The sequence below is a fragment of the Rhinatrema bivittatum genome, chromosome 1, assembly GCF_901001135.1.
Source record: "Rhinatrema bivittatum chromosome 1, aRhiBiv1.1, whole genome shotgun sequence".
Taxonomy (NCBI): Eukaryota; Metazoa; Chordata; class Amphibia; order Gymnophiona; family Rhinatrematidae; genus Rhinatrema; species Rhinatrema bivittatum.
Genome location: NC_042615.1, coordinates 208532414 through 208558516, shown reverse-complemented (window position 1 = coordinate 208558516; position 26103 = coordinate 208532414). Strand labels below are relative to the sequence as shown.

At 40.8% G+C, this 26103-nt stretch overlaps 1 protein-coding gene across 2 annotated transcripts in view; it reads left to right on the top strand.

Moving 5' to 3' along the window:
* Positions 1-25602, top strand: part of EVC2 (EvC ciliary complex subunit 2) — a 440866-nt gene extending 415264 nt beyond the window's left edge. For both annotated transcript variants that reach the window (XM_029591151.1, XM_029591159.1), the window contains exons 19-21: positions 3556-3752; positions 9591-9692; positions 24544-25602. In XM_029591151.1, coding sequence (XP_029447011.1) covers positions 3556-3752; positions 9591-9692; positions 24544-24820 — 576 coding nt within the window. In that variant the 3' untranslated portion in view covers positions 24821-25602. The remainder of the gene's footprint in view (positions 1-3555; positions 3753-9590; positions 9693-24543) is intronic.
* Positions 25603-26103: the final 501 nt, after the last annotated feature.

Genomic DNA, 26103 nt, shown 5'->3' with positions numbered 1-26103 from the left:
TCATGGCACCAATAACAAAGAAGTCTAAACCCCTTACACTTTTTCCTGCTTTCCATATTTGGGCATCTCAGCCTGGTGTCCCCTCCAGCGCTGCTTGCAGGCTCAGGAAGAGTTATCTCTGGCTGATTTTGCTGAGACCGGCCCTTTCCAGCATGATGTGGGACCAGAGGGATGCCTGTCAGAGGCTTTGCCTGGTTTTGGGGCTTCCCTAACTGGTTTGTCAACAGGGGAAGGCAACTCCTTGGGCGCAGGACCAACACCCCCTGGTTTTGGTAGGGATCCTTCTACCCTTTCTTGGGTGGAATTTTTTCAACGACTGCAGTCCTTTCTTAAGGCACAGTCAGTGGAGCCGGCCAAACCTAAGAGTTCAGGATCACAGATTGTGGATCCCCACATGCCTGGTGCCATGGGTAAACATCAAAGTACATCTAGACCTGTTGCAAGTCATGCTGATAGGGACCCAGATGGCATGGATGATGAAGACAATCCTTACTCCCTGGAGGTTGGGGAAATTCTTCCAGGGTTGGATCCATATAAAACAATATTGCCGGCTCTGATCTCCCAGACACTGAAGATGCTAGGGGTGCTGGGTGCTGAGTGCTGATTCCATTTGGGTTTCTTTATGTAAAGCATTATGGATGCTATTCAAGAATTGATTGATCTTAAATGGGGTGCCCCAGAAGCTAATTTTATTTTTATTTTATTTTATTTATTTAAAAAATTTTCTATACAGTCGTTTAGTAATATACCATCACAACGGTTTACATTTCGGCATGAAATAGGTTGCTTAGGTTTCTAAGTTATCCATGGATCAAGCATTGGAAGCACTGTATCCCCTGGATCTGGCAGTGAGAGAGAGTAGTTGCGCTTTCTGAAATTGGATGCGCTAATGTGGGCCGTCACCAAGTGGATGACTATCCCTGTAGAAGGAGGAGCGGCATTGTAGGATGTGCAGGATAGGAAAATTGAGGCAAGTTTTGATGCGGTGGCAATGAATTTGCATATAGCATCTTGCCGCTCCCTGGTGGCTTACTCTTGCTTGATTCTCTCTCAGGAAGTCGATGAGTCTGGTTTGAATTCCATGGCAGTAATGTAACTGGCATCCAGTCTTTTGGTGGTTGTGGACTGCGACCTGGTCCATATTTCTGCCAGAGGGGTGGCTTTGGTGATAGCAGCAGGCGTCAGCCATGGCTGAGTAATTGATCGGCCGGTACAATTTTGAAGTCTAATCTTAAGAAATAACCTTTTAAAGGATTACTCTTGTTTGGGAATGAGTTAAAAAAAAATGGCCAGTAAATGGACAGTCCAGGTTCCTTGGTTACCAGAAAATTAGAAGCAGGCACCACACTTGTTCAGTGTGAGAGGTCATGCTAGGGGTTTCAAATGTTTTCGACCCAACAGAGGAGCGGCTTCTCACAGGGCTCGACCTTTGTGTAGGTCTCAGTCCTTTGTCCCAGGCAGCCAGTAGGATGCGGGCTTGAGCAGCGGAGCCCCTCGATCCATCAATGAAGGTGTGCCAACCAGCCCCCAGGAACAGGCGATAGGGGGTCACCTATCTCTTCTTTTTATCAGAGATGGATCAAAATCACATCAGACCAGTGGGTTGAGGAGGTGATAAGAAATGGCTATGCTCTGGAGTTTCTCAGCATTCCTTGGGACATTATCGTGGTGTCTCCCTGTAGCTCTCCACAGAAGAGACAGGCAATGGAGTGTATGTTGACAAGACTCATCAGCCTGCGGGCCATGATCCCAGTGCCCATGTCACAAGAAAATACAGGCCGACATTCCATTTATTTCATTGTACCCAAAAAGGAGGGTTCCTTTTGCCCCATTCTGGATCTCAAGGAAATCAACCAGTTTTTGTGAGTGACTCATTCCTGCATAGAAACCTTATGCTCTCTGATAATGGCATTACAGCTGGGGGAGTTTCTTATGTCTCGGGATTGTCAGAGGTGTACCTGCATATTCCCATCCAACTGGAACATCAATAGTTTTCTCCATTTCACTATTTTAGGGCAATATTATCAGTTTTAAGTGCTAAACTTTGATTTGGTCACTATGCCCAGAACCTTCTCCAAGGTCATGGTGGTGGTAGCGGCAGTGGAGAAAGGATGGCATTCTGGTCCACCCATACTTAGATGATTGGCTAATTTGGGCCAAGAGCATGAAAACTAGTTCAAGCCTCGTGCAAGGTAATCTCCGGATTATATGAACTACATCATGTGGTGAACTTGGCCAAGAGCAATCTGTAGCCATCAGCACAAAGTAAGGCAGGGTGTTCCTGCTGGAGATGTGCATTCTGAAATTGATGGTGCAGGTGCAAGTATTAATAGAAACAATATGCCCAATGGTGTGGTCTTATCTATAGGTGCTTGGGTAGATGGCAGCCACGCTAGAAGTTGTTCTGTGGACAAGAGCACATATGTGTCCTCTTCAGCACACACTGCTTGCACCTCTCAGAAAGACAGACTGGCTGTTTATACTCCACTGTGGAAGTAAACAAGGTGAGCTGGCATTGCAAGCTACGTTAACCCACTGGATAAAGGGAGTTATCATGGTCGTATATGTTGATGCTGAGCAGCCATTGCCTAGTCAGGTTAAGGCTCATTCCACTAGGGCTCAGGCAGTGTCATGAGCGGAGATTAGATTGTTATCTCCCTTTGAGATTTACTGAGCTGTGACGTGGTCCTCCTTACACACCTTTTCCAGGTATTACCACCTGGATGTACAGGCTCGGGAGGACTCAGCCTTCACGCTTGTGGTATTGATTGGACCGCAGGCAGCCTCCTACCCTGTTCGAGAATAGCTTTGGTACATCCCACTGGTGTGGATTAACTTGTCTGACTGCTAAGGAAGGAGAAATTACTACTTACCTGATAATTTCCTTTTCTTTAATGAAGACAGATTAATCCATCTTCCCACTCTTGGCTGCCGGTTAATGGTTCTATTGTCCTCCCAAGTGGCTGCATCTCCGGGGATTACTGGTAAGTGTCAGACCCAGTCCATAGATTATTGATATTAAACTCTTTGTCCGAACTCAATGTTTTCCTGTTAACTGAGGGTTTGAATGGTTGAATGTTAATAGTTCAGATCATGTACAGTTTAGTTGTCCACATATGGCTTTTTCAGAGAATACTGGCAGGTTAATGTCAGTGCAGGGATATATATATATATATATATATATATATATATATATATATATATATACTGTGACATCAGCTTTTCTCCATCTCCATCTGCTGGAGGTGCATAATCCACTGGTGTGGATTAACCTGTCTTCAATAAAGAAAAGGAAATTATCAGGTAAGTAGTAATTTTTCCTTTTTTTTTTTTTAAGCTTGTCAGGCAAGATACAGTATGCAATAGAAATGCATTTTTCTTTTATAACCTACCTGACCTATAGCACCGGTGTTCACATTTATGCCCACTGCATTAAACATATCTTCATTATAACCAGCTTTTTACAGTGATGCTTTTCTGAAAATGTTTTAAAAATTGCAGATCATAAATGTTGATGTGCAAAGAGGTTTGAATTTGTGCCTTTTAATTCTATAGGATCTCCGACTGGCAGCTTATTTAACCAGAAAAGCTTCGGTTCCAGCAATAACGCTACAAAGACTCTTAAACTTACTGCTGCCTTCAAGTCCAAAGCTTGAGCTTCTTTCTGTCCTGGATTCAATCAGCTATAAATATGCAGATGGGGTTATTGAAACTGACAACAATGGGGAAGAAGCTGACAGTTGTAAAAAGAAGTAAGTGCATATTCATTTGCAGCAGAAAAATCCAATTTCCGGGTATTGCTTTACATATCTATCTATCAATATGTATGCAGTGAGCAGGTATGAAAGCTGTCAATACTCATTCCGGTATAAAATCATGAATTAATTTTCCATCTGTTTGTTTTTACATTGAGAGGAGGAAACTGTGGCTGTTGTCTTCCTGATTGATTACATTTAGAATATGTTGAAATAGCTACACTGCAATTTAGTAAGCAAGACAATTAGTTTAGTTGTTTTTTTGGGAAGGTTGTAGACATTTCTTTGATTTTCAATGGCCTTTTCTTTATTTAAAAACTGTATTTCAAACCTTGCGTAGTAATAATTTCAACTAAATGTATCCTGTAATTTATGATCCTTTTTGTTTCTTTTGACTAGATACACATTTCCCTTTGGGATTCTGCATGAAAGTAATTTATGTATAGATACTGGTACAAATATACAGTGCTGAAAAAATGTTTGTGAATCCCACATGTGATAATGCAAATTACAAATTTTTACCATGATACTCTTTTTTTAAATTGAAGTCAGTCTTTATCTTATGCAGTAAAAAGGGTATAAATTAAACAATTACATGTTTCTTGAGATACAAACGTACAAAATAGGAGCAATAAGACTAATTCAGAATCAGTGTGTGTGAAATAGTAAGTGATCCCTTTCTTAGCAAAGTTAATTGACTAGTTACAGTCAGGTGCTTAAATAATTGGGTAACATGTATACCATCCTGCAGAGTAAGTCTGCATGACTGAGTTTTGGCATCCTGTCTTGAATAAAGGTCAAACAGATTCTGAGTTCGGTCTTCACCGTTAAAATTAGTTGGTATTCACCATGCCATGATCAATAGAAATTTTAGAGGACCTATTAAAAAGAGTAATTGATACATCTGGGCAGGATTACCAGACCATTTATAAACATTTGGGGCTCCATCCATCCACTATGAGACAGATAGACTACAGTGACTCTTCTCCAATGTAATCATCCTGCCGAGATCACCCCAAGAGGAAGCTATAAAATTAATCACAGTCACAAAGAACCCCAGATGAGCATCTAAAGATCAGCAGGCCTCTCTTGCTTTGGCTGATATGAGAGTTCATGTACCAACCATCAGGAAAAAATTGAATGGGAATGGTCTTTATGGGAAGATAGCTAGGGAGAAACCTCTGCTTTCTGAAATAACTATTGCTATCCACCTCAGGTTCACCAAAGAATATCTGGATGGCACACGAATTCTGGAATAATGTTTTCTCGACTGATGAGTCAAAAATTGAACTTTTCACTAACAATAACAAATGTTTTGCTTGGGAAAAAGAAACAAACATTGGGCCTCATTTTCTAAAGCCGACTTCCGGGGCCGACTCCGCCTCTTCCGGGATGGAGTTGGCCCCAGAAGAGGAGGAGTTGGGGTGTCACCAGGGCCGACTCTGCGAAGACGCCGCGGACAGCGAAAAGGTAGGTGCCTTTTCACGTCCTATTTCGCGCCCACAAGCTACACCTTCTATGGTGGCGCTATTGGGTGCGAAACCGGCAGCGATCGCACTGCGGTGGTGCGATCGCTGCCGGCTAGCACAGGACCGCCCCCCATGTCGACCCCCCCGCCCCCCATTAGCATGATTTTCTAAAATATCGCAGGCCTGCGATACTTTAGAAAATGAGGCCCACTGTCTTCCAATGTAAGAAAGTCATCCCGATTGTCAAGCATGGTGGTGGAGTTATTATGATGTGGGATTGCTTTGCTGTTTCCAGACCTGGATAGCTTGCCATCGTTGATGGAAGCATGATTTCTGCTTTAAAGCAGAAAATTCTAGAGGAGAATGTCAGGCCATCTGTCCATGAGCCGAAGCTGAGCCAAAAGCAAGATAGCAACTGTATTCAAGTAAGTCTACTACAGACTGGCTGAAGAAAAGATTTTGTATTTTTAATTGACCAAGTCATAGTCCCAACCTAAACCTTACTGAAATGTTATGGCAAGACTTGAAACAACCTGTTCATGCAAGGAAACTCAAATGTCACAGAGTTGAAATAGTTCTATATGGAACAATAAACCAAAATTCCTCATGGGCAATATGAGAGACTGATCAACAATTACAGGATACATTTAGTTGAAATTATTACTACACAAGGAGGTGCCATAAATTAGTGAATGAAGGGTTCACATACCTTTTCACACATAGCTACTATTTTTGAATCATTTTGTTGAATAAATAATCAAAATATATCACTTTTGACTGATTGATTTATTCAATGGGGTTATTTTTCTCTCATATCAGAACTTAGATTAGGATCTAATCATGTTTTGAGTATAAACTGAGCTAGAATACAGACCATTCTAGGGGGTTCACAAACTTTTTCTCAGCATTGTAGATATGTAGATATAGGTACTAAGCAGTACAGTAGTGTTCTCTTTTGAATATTTACTGTATATCTACATAACAATATTGTGGGGCATAACAAACTATCTAACAATAGAGTTAGTTGGCTAAATCCCTATGGGTGATTATTACCCTCTCTCACATGGCATGATGAAACCCCTCTCACTCCCATACCCAGAAGCCCCAGTTGTTGGGCCAAATTACTTTTGCATTATTGATAATGCTTACTTACCTCTGGACAGTGTCTATTCCCAAAGAGTGAGTTATGAGACTAATGATATAACTGGTGAATGGGGGGAGCAGAGTGAAAGTCGTGGACAGGTAGCTGGAGGGAGGCAGCAGGAGACTGCTTGCTTTCTGAGCACCAAAATAGAAGAGGACACAGAACCTTAAAATCATGAGAGGTCTAGAATAGGTAAATGTGACTTGGTTATTTACTCTTCTGGATAATAGAAGGACTAGGGGGCACTCCATGAAGTAGCATATAGCACATTTAAAACTAATAGGAGAAAATTCTTTTTCACTCAAAGCACAATTAAACTCTGGAATTTGTTGCCTTGGATGTGGTTAGTGCAGTTAATATAGCTGTGTTTAAAAAAGATTTGGATAAATTCTTGGAGGAGAAGTCCATTACCTGCTATTAATCAAGTTGACTTAGAAAATAGCCACTGCTATTACTAGCATCAGTAGCATGGATTGGACTTAGTTTGTGGGTACTTGCCAGGTACTTGTAGCGTGGATTGGCCACTGTTGGAAACAGGATGCTGGGCTTGATGGACCCTTGTCTGACCCAGTATGGCAATTTCTTATGTTCTTATGTTCCTGTCCATTTGGAGAGCATGCTGCAATCTCATGTGGTTGGGAGGGAATTCCAAAGGCAGTTCCAGCCAAAGAATTCCATGAGCTTTCCTTTCCTAAATTCCATTGGGAAGGGAGATTTGCATGAAGGACTGAGGAACCAAACCAGGTATTTGCCATTTGTTCAAGTGAGATGAGGAGACACTGCTAGAATTAAGGTAAGATCAGTTTCTTGTCAGTGTATTTCTCAAAGTGCATGAGGAATTTGTATTTAGTGCCTGGGAACTGGAAAAGGACCGTGTTTGCTACATTTTGTATTTCTGTTTTTTGAAGAATTATTGCCACTTCTGCTTTCATACTATTGGTTTATATCTTAAATGGGAAATGTCAAATTGTGTTTTGGAACATCTTTTGGTGTGGACTGCTTTTATACTGAGTGTGATCATCTGGCCCTTACAGGTGAAACATATCCCCTACAACATGAATCTCTCTCTCTCTCTCTCTCTGATAAATACTGTGAATTCTGTTTTGGGAATATCGCACAGTTTAATGCCAGGAAAAAAGGTGTAGTTATTTCTGGCGATAACATACGGTACGGTATGATACATACCGTATGATAACATACGGTATGATAACATACGATAACATATGATAACATACGATAACATACGATAACATATGATACATACGATAACATATGATAACATACGATACGGTACGATACGGTAATACCCATGGAGAGACCTTACTGCACAACTGAGAGACACTTCTGCACAATGTAAATAATTCCCATTAAGGGACATTACGGCACAATGTAAATAAGCTACCTCTGTAAAGATTATATAATTCTTGTCTTTCCCTGTCTCTTTCCTTCCCAGTTTCAACAACCTTGTTATATTGTAACTTTTTACTTCCTTGACACTGGTTAAAAGAAAGTTATTGCACCCCTTGTTATATGTAAACCGGCATGATATGATTGTATCATGAATGCCGGTATAGAAAAGCTTTAAATAAAATTAAATAATAAATAACATGTGTTATGCTATTGTATGCAGCATTAATGCCTCACATTTTCATAAACTCCTCCTGGTTGAGAACCTCCTGGTTGAGAACCACTGCTGTAAATTACTAGTTCAGGGGTTCCCAACCTTTATGAAGTGAGGACCTCTTTTCGTTCTCTAAAATTTTACATAAGATATGCCATACTGGGTCACACCAAAGGTCCATGAAGCCCAGCATCCTGTTTCCAACAGTGGCCAATCCAAGTCCCAGTACCTGGCAAGTACCCAAACATTAAATAGATCTCAAGCTACTATTCCTTATTGATTAATAGCAGTTTATGAATTTTTCCTGTAGGAACTTATCCAAACCTTTTTTAAACCCAGTTGCACTAACTGCCATTACCACATCCTCTGGCAATGAATTCCAGAGCTTAACTAAGCACTGAGTAAAAAAGAATTTTCTTCCATTTGTTTTAAATGAGCTACAAGCTAACTTCATGGAGTGCCCCCTAGTCCTTCTGTTATCTGTGAAAGTAAATAACCAATTTACATTAACCTGTTCAAGTCCTTTCATGATTTTGTAGCCCTCTATCATATCCCCCCTCAATCATCTCTTCTTCAAACTGAACAGCCCTAACTTCTTTAGCCTTTCCTTATAGGGGAGCTGTTCCATGCCCCTTATCATTTTGGTCGCCCTACTCTGTACTTTCTCCAGTGAAACTATATCTTTTTTGAGATGTGGTGACCAGAATAGCACACGGTATTCAAGGTGCAGTCTCACCGTGGAGCAATACAGAAGTATTTTTATGCTCCTATTTCATTTTTATATGTAGTTATATGCCGGTTATAGAAAAATTATTAATGTTATAAAGAAATAATTATATGCATATCAGACTCATTCATAATATATAAAACTTAGTAAATAATTCTTACTAATATAAACTAATTACATATAATTGCAGAGCATAGCTAACTAACATACATAGTGTAACTATGCAGCGACTGGTGAAGAGAGAGACAGAGAATGGCAAGGATGGGCTAGGGAGGGGGAGAAAGCATGACTGGCAGAGATGGACTGGTGAGGGAGAGAGAAAGATGGACTGATGGAAATGGACTGATGGAGAAGAGACTAGTGGGGATGGACTGGTAGAGGGAGAGAGTGACTGGTGAAGAGAGAGAAAGAGAGTGAGTAGTGGGGACAGACTGGTGTACAGAGATGGACACTGGTGGGGATGGCCTGGTGAAGGAAGAGGGAAAGAGAGCGCTACTATCATAGATAGACTTGTTTTAATTTTTATATTCCTGCATAGTTTGTACTTTATGTTTAAATTGATTTTTATGATTGTTTATGATTTGTTTATATTTTTTTGTCACATACTAGAAGTGTTTCAGCAATCCAGTGTGAAAAAACTATAGAAGATCCATAGAATAGTGTGATTATATACACATCTCAAATAGTACAGCATTGTTAAAAGGAGACTCTAAAAAGAACATTTCAGTTGTTAATATATGATAGAATAAATGCATCGACTAGAAAGGTGTCATGTGGAAGGACAGATATGACAGATTAAATAACATAAATTACTTGACTTGGTCATTAAAATGCAATCCTTTCATCATTTTTATTTTTTATTTGCAAATCTTAGGATGCAGCAGGATTCATGGTTGGCTTTAGAAAACAGACTAAAACAAGATCTAATAAGCCAATTTTCAGAAAAGACATCATCTGTGAGTTGGAGAAAAGGAAGGTAAAGACATATTTACTGTACTGAATAACTTTTCATGGCAAAATAAGTGTAGTACAATAATAATATCTTTTTTTAATTTAAAAAATCTATTAATACATTACTGAAAACCAACTTAATAAATGTATCACAAAGTTTAATATAAAAAATACAATGAAATGAAGCTGAATACATATATTGTCATATGGCACAAATACCTGCAAGTTGACTCTGTTCTAAAAATCATTCACACACATGCATTCACACTCACAAATACTGGTACACAATACATTTTAAGAGTTACATCAAGTATGTAAACATGTAACTCTTACACATACAAGAAAAAGGCTCAAAATAGAACTCCTGTTAAAGGAGACAACATAATTGTAACACTTCAAGAAATGTAACAATGTATCACTAAAGAATAATGGGGCAGATTTTAAAACATACGCACGCGGCGTACATTTGTGTGCGCAACTCAGTGCGCACAAATGTACTCCCGATTTTATAATATGCATGCGCAGCTGCGTGCATGTTATACAATCAGGGGTTGGCGCGCACAAGGGGGGTACACACTAGTGCAACTTGCGTGTGCCGAGCACTCGGGGAGACCAGCTGGCTTTCCCTGTTTCCTCCGAGGCCGCTCAGTGCCATCTTGTGCTCCTACCATGTGACAGGGGCTGACCAATGGCACCGGTAGCCCCTGTGACATAGTAAGGGCAAAGGCTATTGGCACCATTTTGAATACTGGCAGCCGATGGCCCAAATGCAGGAGATCACTCGAAGACCACCGATGGACCACCAGGGACTTTTGGCAAGTCTTGGGGGGGTCAGGAGGGTGGGGGGTTTATTCATTAGATAAGTTGTATTCGTGGGGGTTCGCCATACGTTTCGTGACCCCACGAATACAACGAATAGGGACATATGCGTTGCAGATTGCCAATATGTCGAAAACAAATGCACACCCCTAGATTCTTATACAAGTTGAGCAGAGATTTATTTTTCAATGGAATACTCTTTTTCCTTATGGGAGTCAGGAGTCCCCCCCAAGACTTGCCAAAAGTCCCTGGTGATCCAGCGGGGGTCCTGGAGCGATCTCATGCACTCGGGCAGTTGGCTGCCAGTATTCAAAATGGTGCCATCTTGTGCTCCTACCATGTGACAGGGGCTGACCAATGGCACTGATAGCCCCTGTGACATAGTAAGGGCAAAGGCTATCGTGCCATTTTGAATACTGGCAGCCAACGGCCTGAGTGCAGGAGATCGCTCCAGGACCCCCGCTAGACCACCAGGGACTTTTGGTAAGACTTGGGGGGGAGGGGTCAGGAGGGTGGGGGGTTGTAGTTAATTACATTTAAAGGGTTGGGATGGTTTGTTTGTTTTTTTAAAACGAATACATACGTAACTAATGAATGGATCGGGGTCCCCGAGAACGGATGCAATGGATTTGGCTCCCCACGAATATGAATACTGAATGAGACGAATCCATCCCTGCTGCACATTCCTATGAGAATCCATACTTGATGTAATTCTTAAAATGTATTGTGTACCAGTATTTGTGGATGGACCCTTGGTCTGACCCAGCATGGCAATTTCTTATGTTCTTTCTTATGAATGATTTTTAGAACAGAGTCAACTTGCAGGTATTTGTGCCATATGACAATATATGCATTCAGCTTCATTTCACTGTATTTTTTATATTAAACTTTGTGATACATTTTATTAAGTTGGTTTTCATTAATGTATTAATAAATTATTAAAAGTAAAAAAAAATAATATTATTGTATATATATGATTCCTTCAAGAAATAGGTGATACATTTGTTTGGGAATCAAATTTTCCTTTTTTGATTTAAAATAAGTGTTGTGCCAGCAGATGTTTAAAGTCATGTCTGAATTCTTGATCTTTCTCTCGGCAGTTAAATTTTTATCATGTTTCATATGGATTACATAGATTGGATATGTCCCCTTCACATACAATTTATTTCGCTCCTGTTTATATCAGTCCAAACCCCAGGTGGATTTCTCCTGTACTCAGAATTTCCATAGAGCATAGACACACATTTTATCATTGGGTAGTATAGCCTAGTGAAAAATCAGAAAACTCACAATTCATATTCAAGGATTGAGATTTTCAAAATAATAGTAACAGTTTCCTTTCAATATTAGTCTCATAATGTCTGCGTAGTAGGAAACGCCATAAAAATATAAAGTGGGATGTTTCCAGTGTTACGATCCCCCCTGTTGCTGCGCTACAGGAGGTATCTTACCTTTCCTCCGGAGGCCGCTCTGAAGCCAGGGCCTCGCCTGTGCACCGTCCAGGACTTGTTCCCGGGCCTGGGAGGCCTAGCTGTTCCTGAGGCCTGCCTGTGACTTGCTTGGCTGCGTTTGGACTTCCTGGTCGGCTACGCCCTTCTCCCTAGGGGCCGGCCCGCAGCTCTCCACCTCATTTAGAGGGCCAGCTAGGGACGGTCCTGGCAAACTCCTCCCAGGGAGTTGCCTACATCCTGCAGTATAAAAGGACTCTCATTTCACTTGCTACTTGCCTTTGGATTGGCTTGCACATCGCTGTGTCCTGTCTGCTGATCCAGGTCGTCCGTGGTCTGCCTTGCTTTGATGGCTTCGTGTTCAGTGTCTTCATGTTCTTTGTTTCCAGTCCTGATGTTGGCCTTCGGATTAGCTTTACACATTGCTGTGTCCTGTCTGCTGATCCAGGTCCTCCGTGGTCTGCTTTGCTTTGATGGCTCCTTATCCTGACCTTGCCTTGATGTCTGTTCCTGAAGTTGCCTGATGTCTATACCCGATTCAGTTCCGGTTGTTCTGCCCTATGTCTTCGTCTGGCTCCTGAGCCTTCTGGCCTGTTGGGCCCTGGAGTGGCCAACAGGTGGGATTCGTCCCTGTGCTCTGGAACTTCCCTTCCTGCCAGCCGATGGGGCTTCGGATGTCATTGCTCCCGGCATCAGAGTTCCTGCTCGCCTGGATCTTCCCTGCGCTCTTCCATTCTCAGCGTGGTCCGCGACCAGCCTTCCTGGGCTGTGTAGGACGCGTATGGGACAGGGTGGTCCGCGACTCAGTCCCGCGGGTGGGCTGAGTAGGGCGCCCTGAGGGACAGTGCCCATGTCTCCTTCCAGCCCTTGCCTCTGATGTCTCCGCATAAGCCCTTGCCTCTGATGTCTCCGCATCAGCCCTTGCCTCTGATGTCTCCGCATCAGCCCTTGCCTCTGATGTCTCCGCACCAGCCCTTGCCTCTGATGTCTCTGCACCAGCCTTGTCTACGATGTCTGCACTAGCCTTCGTCTAAGATGTCTTCCGTGTACTGAGGACTCTGTCTGCCCTCGTCCTCTGTCCGGCCTGCCGCCCTTTGCCCGTTACCCAGCGGCAGGTCCGAAATGGCTTAGAACAGTCGGAGGACCGTTCATCAACCAACATTGCGTTGCTGGTTGTCATGGGCGTGCAGGTCCGGCTGAGGGTCAGACTCCGCTCCTTAAACCCCTGCTTCAGTACCCGCCTGGCTTTCTATGCCAGCACCGGCTCACCTCCCACGGTGTGGCTGGGGCTCCTCCCTAGCTCTTGCCGTGGCCCAAGGGCTCACACCACCTGCTTTAGAGACGGCCGTGCTCCTCGCGCCTACAATATGTACCAGAGGGCGCCCAAACCCTCAGCCCATCAGCGGCGTGGCGGACGCGCCCGTAACATCCAGAGCAAACTATATGCATTTCTGAGTAAAACTGTATCTCTAATTCTTAATGTTAGTTGGAATTGTTTTTTCTCTGTCTCCCATGCAAGCTTGGAAACTGTACAGTAGACATTGGACTTGATTGCACGTGCTTGCTATCTCATTGTGGGATGTGTGCACACATTTTCTGCCTCAAAAGTTTCAAAATGTATGTTTCAGCATACCATGCTACTACTCTAGCGCTGCTCAATGTACGCAGGGCTGGAGACACCAGGGATCAAATTCAAAACACACTGAGTGAGTGAGGATAACCGGGTAAATGTACCCAGTTACCTTTAGCTGAATATCTGGCTATATTTTCTCACTTAAAATTTGCAAGCTAATTTTCAAAGAGATATTCCCCACTTAATTTCCCTTTGAGAATCTGGCAGGGGGCTGGGGTCATGGCGATTATTTACCCTATATACTTTGCACCTACAGAGTATGCAGGGTAAAGAATGCATATGGATTCAAAATTAAATGATTGTGCTCTAAACCCAGATAGATGGGGCAATTTTCAAAAGGGATTGTCTGAGGGTGAATGCCCTTTTACCTACGGAAATCCCTTTGAGGTGAATTTTAAAAGCCTGGCGGGCACCAAAATCGGGAGATACAAGCACAAGTCAGGCTCGTGCCCACTGAATTTTAAAAGTCTCCCAGATGCGCCCATATCTCCCGCTGCGCACACATCTCAAAAAGTTTTCAAAAAGAGGCTTGGGCGTAGTCTGAGCAGAGCTTGGGCATTTTGGGGCATGGCCAGGAAATGTGCAGGTAAAAAATTACATGACTGGGTGAGCACCCAGATTCCCTGCTGCATAAGTTTTCATCTGCTAAGGACGTTGCGTAAGTTAAAATATAAAAATAGAGAACCATTTCTCAGGTATTTAAAGGGTCTGGGAAACTGGGGTGAGTGTAAATTATCAAACCAGGGAGTTTGAAGGACCTAGATGTTAACTGGGCGAACTGGTGGACGAACTGGTGAAACTGGTAATGACATGGATGTGCGCCTGTTATAAAATTCCCCAACTTACACAGTAGAAGTGGGATTTATGTGCATAGGTGCACTGTCACTTAAAAATGGGTGCATATAATCATGCGGTCAGGCTATTTTTATAACATGTGTGCATATACACGTGTAAGTTATGAAATGGCCATGTATCTGGGCACATGCTGGTTTGAAAGATACCATCATAAAGATGAATTTTAAAACCAACATGAATGTGCACATATTATAGAGATGTGAATCGTTTTTTGTGTTCGTGTTGTTCTTTGTTTTTCGGCCGCCACTGAAAATGTCATTTTTTTGCGGTTCGGGGTTTGTTTGTTTTTTTTTGCAAAAAAATCGTTTTTTGAGTTAGCGTGCACTAACTCCCTTTAGTGCATGCTAACTCTCTGTTAGCGCGCACTAATAAAAATCATTAGATTTTGTTACATTTTGTTAGTTTTTGTTAGTGCAAACTTATCCAAAAAACGAATTTTCATGAAAAAATGGAAAATACGATCATTTTTCAGGGTCCCCGAAACATGCCGAATTGGACAAGTTCGTTGAAATTTTCCAATTCGGAAAAAACGAATGCACATCTCTAATGTGCACGTGTGTTGGCTCGCACCCAGGGAAGTGGCATTTTTATAACATTCACGTAAATATGAGCGTATGTTCTAAAAATACCTGGCCACGTGCATATGTGCGCTCAATTTTAAGTGGGTGCATGTCTGTGAGTGCAAATCCCACTTCTACTGTGTAAGTGAGGAGATTTTAAAAGGGACGGGCTACGACACCTTTGCCAGTTTTACCAGTTCGTTCCCAGTTTGCCCCATTAACAGATAGGTCCTGCAACCCACCCTGATTTGATAGCCTGTACACTCCCAGTTACCCCAGACCCTTTAAACCTCTCTGAAATGGCTTGTTGTTTTGTTTTTTTTTACTTACACACCATCTATGGCAGAAGTAAAGTTACATGGCAGGGGGGCATCAATGCACACCAGTTCGTGTAAGTATTTATGTGCAAACTTCAGGTTAAAGTGCTGAAATGCCCATGTACCGCTCATGACCCATCCAGACCATGCCCACATCTGCCCCTTTTTCCAAACTTCCGAGATGTGTGCGCAGTAGCATTTATGCACGTATCCGGGGCGGCTTTTAAAATATGCTCGCAAACTTGACATATTCATGCATCCCCTAGTTAATGCACATGTCAGGATTTTAAAATTCACCTTTTAGTAAATTGCCTCCTTTGGGCTGAGTTTTCAAAAAAATATTCACATATGTAAAATGGGGTTTTGCATACATATATTGGCTTTAGAAAATTGCTTGGTGGGAAGGGGGTTGTGCTGCTCATAAAATTACACATGTAACTCACTGAGGTGCATATTTTTATACATAGAGAAAAGGCATTCTAGTGAGCAGAGTGGGGGACAGAGAAATAATTAAGGTGTGTTATTTCTCAAAATCAACACTACACATGTAAATTTACACCTATTGTAGAGGTGTGCCCTGAAAATCAACATTATGAGGTAGGATTTGAAAAGCCTTGCTCGCAAAAAAATGGCCACTTATGCATGTAAGTTGGCCATGTGGGAGCTGCGCAAATTTTAAATAGCTGTACATGTGAGAGAGAGAAAGAGACTCTATATAAGGCTCAGCCTGACACTATATATGGACCATGGTAAGGGGGCACTTTGATTCGGGGTGAGTTTTCAGGAGGTGGGTTGGGGGAGTGTTGTTACAGACACATTGAGAGTTATTCATAGTAAAATTGACATCATTAAAGAATTTCAGCCCTTATAACTGATGAAAAGGAGTTGATTTGTACAATGCAGCTAGCAAAGAAGGCAGTGTACAAATCAGCTCCTCTTGTTAGAATTTTCATTGACTCTGGGAGCCGTGACACCTCTCCGGCTCTCTTGGTATCCTACCCTCTTTCCAAAACCCAAAGAATAGCACATTACACGTTCTTTTGGTGTAAATTGGCCGCAGCTTTTATTAACTTATAGTTAATACGAATTCAACATCATAACAATTCACCCCCCCACCCGGACCAATCCTTTGGTCTCACTGCTACGGGACCACACCCCCCTTTTGTCGCCCGACACTTTTTCGAGAAAGGCAACGTCACTCTGACACCCCCCCGCCCCGCCGCGTTTACAAGCAAGGGGGACCCGCAGCCTTTGCAAGCCCCGTGGCTGACCTATGTCTAGTAATTCTATATTGGCCCAGGTACCCGCCTTTCCAGCTGCGACATACCTACGAGCAATTATCCACTCGTCCCGATAATGATCCTCCCTACTTTATCTATATAACCTACGTGTACACTTTATACAATAGCGTGTATCTTTGCGCACGGTGAGATACGCACATTTATGGGCACTCACACGGCCCTTTTAAAATCTACCCATATCAAATAAGCCTGCTCTAATCTTCGCAGCTCCAAGTTTTAAAGCAGAATGGTGGCAAAAGCTTAAATTGAAAATTTGGGTTAAACTAAGCAAATACTTTTTATTCACTTTAGCCCTATGCGAAGAGTTATAAAATGATCCTTTTTAAATTTAATTCATTTTTATTGAATAATTATACCACTGTGAAATCAATTTTTTCACTTGAAAATATCATTTTGTCACTAAACACCAACGCAAAATAATGGAACCAGCTCAGCTCTCCCAGACCAAGAAATCATTCCTTCTTATCATTTTTTCAGATGGCTTGTTCCTATAGAAGTGTTTCCCAAACCTAGCCTGGGGTTTTCAGGATATCCACAATGAATATGCATGAGATACATTTGCATGCAGTGGGAGGCAGTGTATGCAAATTGAGTTCATACATATTCATTGTCTATATCCTAAAACTTGGACTGGATGGGGGTCCCCCAGGACAGGTTTGAGAACCTCTGTTCTATAGTAAGTAGTGCTCATTTAAATACATGAAGGGTTTTATGTAGCAACAATGCATATTATTGAACCTGAGTAGATTTTAGTTGTACAATAATACAGAACTGTCCTTTAAAATGTTAACTATGAAAGAAAATTTACATTGTGTATGAGCAAGTATTAGAAACATTACTTCTAAATGTTTCCACTCAGCATTTCTGCCACAAGCTTTTCCTTTGAGCTATGCCATATATAGCTTGTCCATAAATTCTAAGGAAATGTCTATTATAATTAAGGGTTCTCTCCTTAATAGCATGAACAAGTGTATTGAATTTAAAAATGTTTTGTTTTGCAAAAAGCAGATTTTGTCTGCTTCAACTGATATTCCATACTAAGCTTTTTTTTTTATATTAGTAAGAGTACAGGGTAGCTTTTAACCACTATGCTCAACTGTATTGATTTGCTAAGATTTTAATCACAGTACAAAGCAGTCTTCATTTGACCCACTGATTGACCTGGCTTATATGTCATAAGGTTCCATGGTGAATAATTGGGAAATTTTGAAATGCTGTGGTTCTGGCTGGACATATAATATGAGTATACAGTAGTATACTCATATTATATGTCCAGCCAGAACCACAGTATTGACTAAGAAAGCAGATTGTAGGTAATTTTCAAAATGTCTTACATGTGTACAAATGGACTTTTATTAGATGAATTTTCAAAGGAGTTATGCATTTAAATGTAATATACTATCATAACAATTTTCAAAAGCCATTTACCCATGTTAAATACACTTAGGGGTAGATTTTAAAAGGAGTGCGCGCATGTCCATGTGCACATGGTTCCCGATGCGCGCACATAGATGTGCTGATTTTATAACATGCGTGCGCATGAGCGGGCAGCGTACGCAGGGGGGGTGAATTTTAGTAAATTACATATGGCAACGCAATCAGGCCTTCCAATTAAGGAGCGGACTGAGAGGGAACTTTCCTATCTCTAACCCTACACTTCCTACCTCTTCCCTTTTCCACCCCTAACCTAACCCTAACTATCCCCATTTTTTTGTTTTTTTACTTACTGCTCCATTGGAACAGAAACAACCTCCGTGCGCCAGCTAGCTGCTGGCACGCGCTTCCCCGGAACAGTGGCTAATGGCCGCTGTCCCGACTGTCCTCCGTCCCGCCCCGTCCTGCCCAGATCATGCCCCCTCCTGCTCCTTTTTCAGGGGCCGGCACTTGTGCGCATATTGGGACTTATGCGCGTGGCTGGTCCCGATTTTTATGTGCGCAGCTCTTTGAAAATTTGCCCTTTAGTGTGGATAAAACCTATTGACAATTTAATGGTACGTACTGTATTGTAGCAATTTTCAAAAGCCCACTTACAAGGGTAAACTGCATTTACTCATGTAAACCTAGTTTTAAGCATGTAAATGCTTTTGAAAATCATGCTCTTTGTGCATGATTGAAAACTGTTATAATTTATTCTACCTTTATGCATGTAATTCCTTTGAAAATTGACTCCTATTTCTATAATTAAAAATAGTAATTTGGAATTATGAGTGACGCCCACCTTTGCTTTAACCTGCAGTCCATGAACAGACTTTTTGGTTAACCTAAACTTAGCTTGATGTTGCCTGTCAGAAAGTACGCCAAGCAACATGGCAAAAGATTAAAGGGCCTTTTGTCACAGGAGCAGAATCAGGAATAAGAGTAAAATAAAATATATTGGATATATTTTATAGACACAATTTTCTAAAACAATGTTTAGCTTGAATTGCAATCCACATACGATGGAGCAACTCCTGCCTAGGTTACTACCCTTTGGAGGTAATTTGTAATGGCTCGCATACATTTCTAATCAAATGCACGTGTATGTTACACCAGTTTACAAAAGGAAAGCACCAGCATACTCTCTTTTGCAAATTACCCCACTAAAGTTGCCCACATGGGTTTACTCCTCCTCATTACTGAAATTTTCTGAGAAAGTTTATGTGCGTATTTTTGAAAGTGCAAAAGTGTGTGTGTAAGTGCAAACCCCTTCCCCTGCTCCTCCGCCAGGAATGCAATTGCTCACTGCGGGCAAACATATGGGGGTCATTTTCAAAGGAGTTACGCATGTAAATGTGACATACTATCGTAGCAATTTTCAAAAGCTATTTACTCGAGTAAAGTGCACTTACTTGAGTAAATCCTATGGACAATTCAATGGCATATATTGTAGCAATTTTGAAAAGCCCACTTACTTGAGTAAAGTGTATTTACTCGAGCAAAAACCAGTTTTGCTCGAGTAAATGCTTTTTAAAATCTACCCCTAAATGTGTACAGACTCTAAGCATTTAAACTGATCTGCATATCCGACGGGCGATTTTGATACGGGCCATTTCCATGGGTTAGACACTGGTTTACTTGCAGAAATACCTTTTGAAAATTACCCTCTTTGAGGATGATTTTATAACTGTATGGGTAGGGGGAAAGTATGTGTGTAGCTTTTAAGTGAAGATGTCACCCAACATTTTCAAAGCAAATTTATGTGCATAAATTTACTTTAAAAATTCCCAGGTAGCTGGTTCTTATGCACAACCAAACAACCAGTTGTAACCCCTTCCCCCAGAACTCTTATCCCTAGTGCATGCTATCACATGTTTTAATGCCGGAAATAACTACATCTTTTTTCCTGGCGTTATGCTGTGCGATATGTCTGAACCGGGATTTGCGATAAATATCGCAAATCCCGTTTCAGGCAGGAAAGTGAAGAGGAGAGGAGTGGAGTGGAGTAGAGAGAGAGAGCATCTGGGGTGGCACACATGTTAGTCAAATTTTTATACCACTGTAGGAGGGTCAACTAATAACTCAAGGTGAGGTTCCGATAGCAGCTAGGTAGAGAGTGCATCAAACTAGGTCGAGAGTACAATGTACAAATTTCATCTTTGTGTACCTTTCCTAACTCCAAATCACACCAAATCTTACCAAATCTTCACTAATGTGTACTGTGCTATTCGTACCTCTGATTGTGCATGTAAAACTGCCCCCAAGTCCTAGACCACCACCAAAACCTCACCTCAAGTTACTAGTTGACCCTCTTACAGTGGTATGAATAGTTTACTTATATGAGAGACTTATAAAGTAGAGATGTGAATCGGAACCGGAATCGGTTCCGATTCCGGTTCCGATTCACATAGTTAATTTTTTTTTGTGCGGCCCGATCGCGGTCTTGTTTATCGGCTGTGCCCGAGCCGATAAACAAAAAAACCCACCCAACCCTTTAAAACTGTTCCCTTAGCTTTCCCCACCCTCCCAAGCCCCCCAAAACTTTTTACAAGTATCTGGTGGTCCAATGAATGTCCCGGGAGTGATCTCCCGCTCTTGGGGCCATCGGCTGCCACTAATAAAAATGGCGCCGATGGCCCTTTGCCCTTACCATGTGACAGGGTATCCGTGCCATTGGCCAGGCCCTGTCACATGGTAAGAGTAATGGATGGCCAGCGCCATCTTTAAAAATGGCGTGGGCCATCCAGTGCTCCTACCATGTGACAGGGGCCGGCCAATGGCATGGATACCCTGTCACATGGTAAGGGCAAAGGGCCATCGGCGCCATTTTGATTAGTGGCAGCCAACGGCCCGAGAGTGGGAGATGGCTCCCGGGACTTTCACTGGACCACCAGGTACTTGTAAAAAGTTTTGGGGAGGGGTTCGGGAGGGTGGGGGAAGCTAAGGGAACAGTTTTAAAGGTTCGGGGTGGGTTTAGGGATTGTTTTGGTGTGCCGTTTTTCCCGCCCTCCCCCAAAACGATAAGAGAACCCCAGGAACAAAATTGTGGGGGTTCTCTTATCGGGAGCCCTCGATTTCTGACTATTTTGAAAATATCGTCCGAAGCCCGATTCACATCCCTATTATAAAGAGTCTCAGTCTCTCTCTCTCTCTCTCTCCCCAATTCATAGTCCACTGTTCTAACCACTAGGCTACTCCTCCACTCCAGTTTGTCACAATTCTATTCAAGTTTGTCATTCAGGACATGCTGAAAACTGGGTTTTGTATGTGTAAATGCACTTTACCCATGTAAGTGGGCTTTTGAAAATTGCTGCTATATATGCCATTAAATTGTCCATAGGATTTACTGGCATTAAGTGCATTTAATGCAAGTAAATGGCTTTTGAAAATTACATTGATAGTATGTTAAATCTACATGCATAACTCCTCTGAAAATTCACCTGTTAGGGTGTAACTTAGTAACTGCCTGCATTGGTGCAAAGCTTGTGGATGACTTTACTTTCAGATTTTGCACCAACTTTGAAAGTGAAAGTATGCAGATACTTTCACTTTGAAAATTATTCTGGGAAAACTGCATATATTTACACCTGCTAATTCAAAAGTATGTATGCAAGTGCAAACCTCTCCACAATCCCTCCCCCAAAAATGACTTTTTCTTGCGAAACAAGTTACAAGGATAACTTTCAAAACTACTTACATTCACCCATTCATGCATGTATATGGGAACACACAAATTTGGTAATGTATTTTATATCCTGCAGGGAAATGACAGAATCAAGTCTTAAATATGAGTACATATGCGTGCATAAATGCTCACGTATGTAAAAAGCACGAGCTGCGCAAGTTTTCACTTATCCGGATTAATGACAATATATCTTGCTAAGTAGTGGCACTTATCCAGATACGTCCGAAAAGCACTAATGGGCAAGTAGCACTTTTCAGACATATCTGGTTAAGTAGTGCCTGCTGCTTTTTAGCTGGATAAACCGGAATGTAGCCAGATAAGATCAAATTTGTCTAAGTAGTGGCAAAGGCACTACTTAACTGGATACGTTGGAATTTAACCAGATAAGTGTGTGCAAATCATATACCCATGTATTTTTAGTTTACATTTTAAAAGGATTTGTGAGTAGATTTTACTTGCGTTAATTAGATGCTTTTACCCCTTGTAAGTTGTATTTTACATACGTGATTTGATAGCATGTGCGTGGCATTGATATAATCAGTTTTACCAATTAATCTACCAGTTCATCCAGTCCATCTGCAGCTTCTTAAGATCATAAGAACATAAGAAGTTGCCATACTGGATCAAACTGTCTTGAGTCTTCAGCCTGATATCCTCCCATTTCACCCAGACCCCTCTATCCACTCATTGTTTCACTTTTCAGATGTTTATGATCTCTTACACCAGATATTGAGGAGGAGTAAATATATGCAAGTAAAAGACTTACACACACATCCCTTTGGCAGGTTGTAAAATAGTAACTTACTTGCATAAATGTTGGCCCCCTCCCCTGTTTTACTTGTGCAGATTTACTCATGGACCCTGATGTATATGTGTATGCTGTGGTTTTTAAAATAGCATGCAACTCGTAAGTATGCTATTTTATGCATGCAGGTGCTAATGTTTACAGGCGCAAATTTGAAACTTCACCCTTAAGTGTGTAGTGGACCTACAGGCATAAGTTTGCTCACTAACAGAGAAAGGGAAATTCTCTAAAACCCCTTTCTGCAGGCAAAGCAGTGCTTAACACATGGAAATGGCTTTGAAAATTGCCTTTGTAAAATGAAACATGCTATGCAGCAGTAGTACCTAACAGTAGAATGCACTGTCTGCTGTAGCATGGACCAGTTTATAGATTTGAAGTGCTTAATTATTACACAGTATGCAATATGATATGTAATTATGAACTGCAGACGACATGTGGATTCACATAATAATGCATTTCCCCTGCAGCAGTTGGTAATGAAGCCAGCCGTTGATATGCAACTGGAAGAATCCATATTTACAGAAATCTCTGAAGAAAACAAGGCTTCTCTCAATTAGAAAAGATACAGTCTGCCTCTTAGAGTTTTGCTCATATGTATATGGATTTGTATTAACTTTAAAGAAGGTAATTGTAAAACTGTGCATGAAGGGGTAAAATCTGCATGTATCTTATCACATGCAGACTTTTCCCTGGATTTTCAAAGCAAGTTTATTGTCAGAGTGCACTTGGTTTCGGGGTGAGTTTTCAGGAGGTGGGTTGGGGATAGGGAGTGGTATTACAAATACATTTAGAGGTATTCATTGTAAAATTGACATCATTAAAGATTTTTAGTTCTTATAAGTGATGAAAAGGAGTTGAATTGTACAATGAAGCTAACAGAGACTTGCAACTCCTTTTGTTAGAATTTTCATCGCTTATAAGGTCTAAAATTCTTTACTGTTGTCAATTTTACAATGAATACCTCTGAATGTGCATGTAACAATACTCCCCAACCCCCTGGAACACCCATGCCCTCTTTTTCTGTGCGCATGATGTACAAGCGTCCTTCCCGGCTATTTAAAATTCATGTAGCTCCCACGTGGCCTGCTTACACACATATATGACCGTTTTTGTGCGTGCAAGGCTTTTAAAATCTACCTCTAAGTGGACACTTTGCGATTAATGCTAATATGTCACAAACTGTGTAGTGGAAGCTGTACATTTTATAAAATATTGCATATTTAGGCTCCAAAAGTATGGACATGTTTCAGTATGTGCGTATAGTTCCAATGCAAGGAAACAAATATTTTCTTTACCCAGTTTATAAATATATGTGCGTATATTTTATGTGCAAAATAATTGTAACATTGCACAAATAAACACCCAGAATTAAACGTGAAGGCAGGTATTTTATAAAGTATGTGCATATAATGTTTTGAAAATGTTTGTGCGACTCCTTGGAAACACCAGTTCTCTGACACTGCCACCAGTTTACACACTCCTTCACCAGTTCTCTCAGATCTCTCACCCAAAAACTGCAGACAGCCAACATTGCCAATTTCACTTATGTAAGTCAATTAGCAGGTGTAAAAGTTTGCTAATGAAAAATGTAAATGTCTTACAAAATAGCAACGACCATGCCTATTTCTCAATCCTGCCCCAGCATGCGCCTACACCACCCTCCCCCCCTCCAAGCAAAACCAAAAATCTGAGCATAAACTTGAGGGTTATAACATAACTTATATGGGCATACATGCTACATACATGCATATATGCTACTTTTACATGCACTCCAAACGGTTTATGAGGTCTCATTATTTATGAATGAGTTTAAAATCACAATTTATTTCTGATTGATAACCAAGGTCTTGTCTTGTGCAATTGGGTTTAGTGACTATCAACTAACTTTCTTCCCTTCACCTAATATTAAATAGTTGAACCATTTTTATTTGAAATCAAAAAATTCCTCTCCTTATCCTTTTGAAAGTATGGTGTGAATTGTTGTTCAGTACTTCGGCTTCTGTAAAATATGTAACTGCAATGATTTTTGTTTTCCAGCATTTTGAAGAAGAAACATCTTAAACCTGTGAAACGAGTCTCCTTTAGCCATATCGAGAGTTTGTCTAAACTTTCATCTTTCAGACCTTGTGGCTATTATGATACAATTAAACATGGAGCTGCAGAGGAAATACATTTAACAGATACAGGAGAGAAAGTATTTGTATTCATTCAAAAGGATCCCACAATTTCTTCTCTATCACCAAAGAAAAAGAAAAAACGCAATTTTCTAAACTTCAAGAAGTCTAGAGTTACACATTTAGATAAGGAAGGATAAACTACCTAAAATGAAATTCTGTGAGATAGGCTATGGACAGTTATAATACAAAGAATTTTGTGCTTGTTTTCAAAATATCAGTAGAACTTTATGTGTTTATATATAAATTAGATATTAATATTCAATATATATGTACATAAACAATAATTCTCAACGAGGCTTGATTTGTCATGGTTATTCTCCCAATGTTTGCCTATGGAAAAATATTTGATAAATAATAAATACATTGTCCATTTTTTTTTCAATTATATTAACGCAACATGGTACCTTGACCTCTGAGTAATTGCATAGCAAGACAGTCTGAAAGGTGCTTTTGTTTTTATGAAACAACTTAGTATTCATATTTTTAAATATATATTTTTAAGGCCAAAATATCAGAGAGCTATCAAATAGTATTACTCTGGAAGCAATATTCATCTTGTTTTCCCATTATTTGCAATCTATTTATATATAATACATTGTTAAAAGTGTTGATGTTTGCATATAAAATATATTGATTTAAAGGTGCAAACCATACATAAGGTGGTAATATACTGAGCAGGAATTAAAGGTGGTAATATACTGAGCAGGTGGTAATATACTGAGCAGGAATTAAAAGTTGATGCAAATTAAGTCTTCCTCTATTTTGTATTATAAAGCAAAACATTGTCAGCCAATCAATTCACTCCATATATTAAAATTTCATAGACTCTTTTTTTGGAAAGGTGGTGGCACATTGCACTCAACATTGGAATGTATGTTTACTGCAGTTACAGATATTTTAAATAAAACCATGGAAAATATGTAATTTGTGTATTTTATGATTCATTTTAATGAATTGCATTATATAAGCTTGCAATTATAAGAACCCAAGATATTGGGAAATGAATGGCAAAGAACTTGATTATGTCTGGGATCACAATAGAGTAAGCCCCACACAGATGAGCGCTGAGATTATAGACAGAGTTTGTGATTCTTTATTTTGTTGGGGCTCAAAAAATAAGGTAATCTCTTGCTGTTCCCCAGGTTTGCCTATCGAGACGTTTTTTAAAGGTAGGCAGTCCAGAGGTTCCATCTGCTGTTGCTAACACTAATCTATGCCTTTAGAGTATTTCAATGACTAAGACAGTAACTTTTAAACAAGTGCATGGGTGCACAAGCGTGCACGTTCATCGGCCCGCACCCAGGTACTAGCCCATTTTATGACATACCCACATATATGCGCGCATGTCATAAAACAGCCTGACGGCACCATTTTAAGAACAGGTGAGCCTATGCTTGCCAATGCCGCTTCTAACACATAA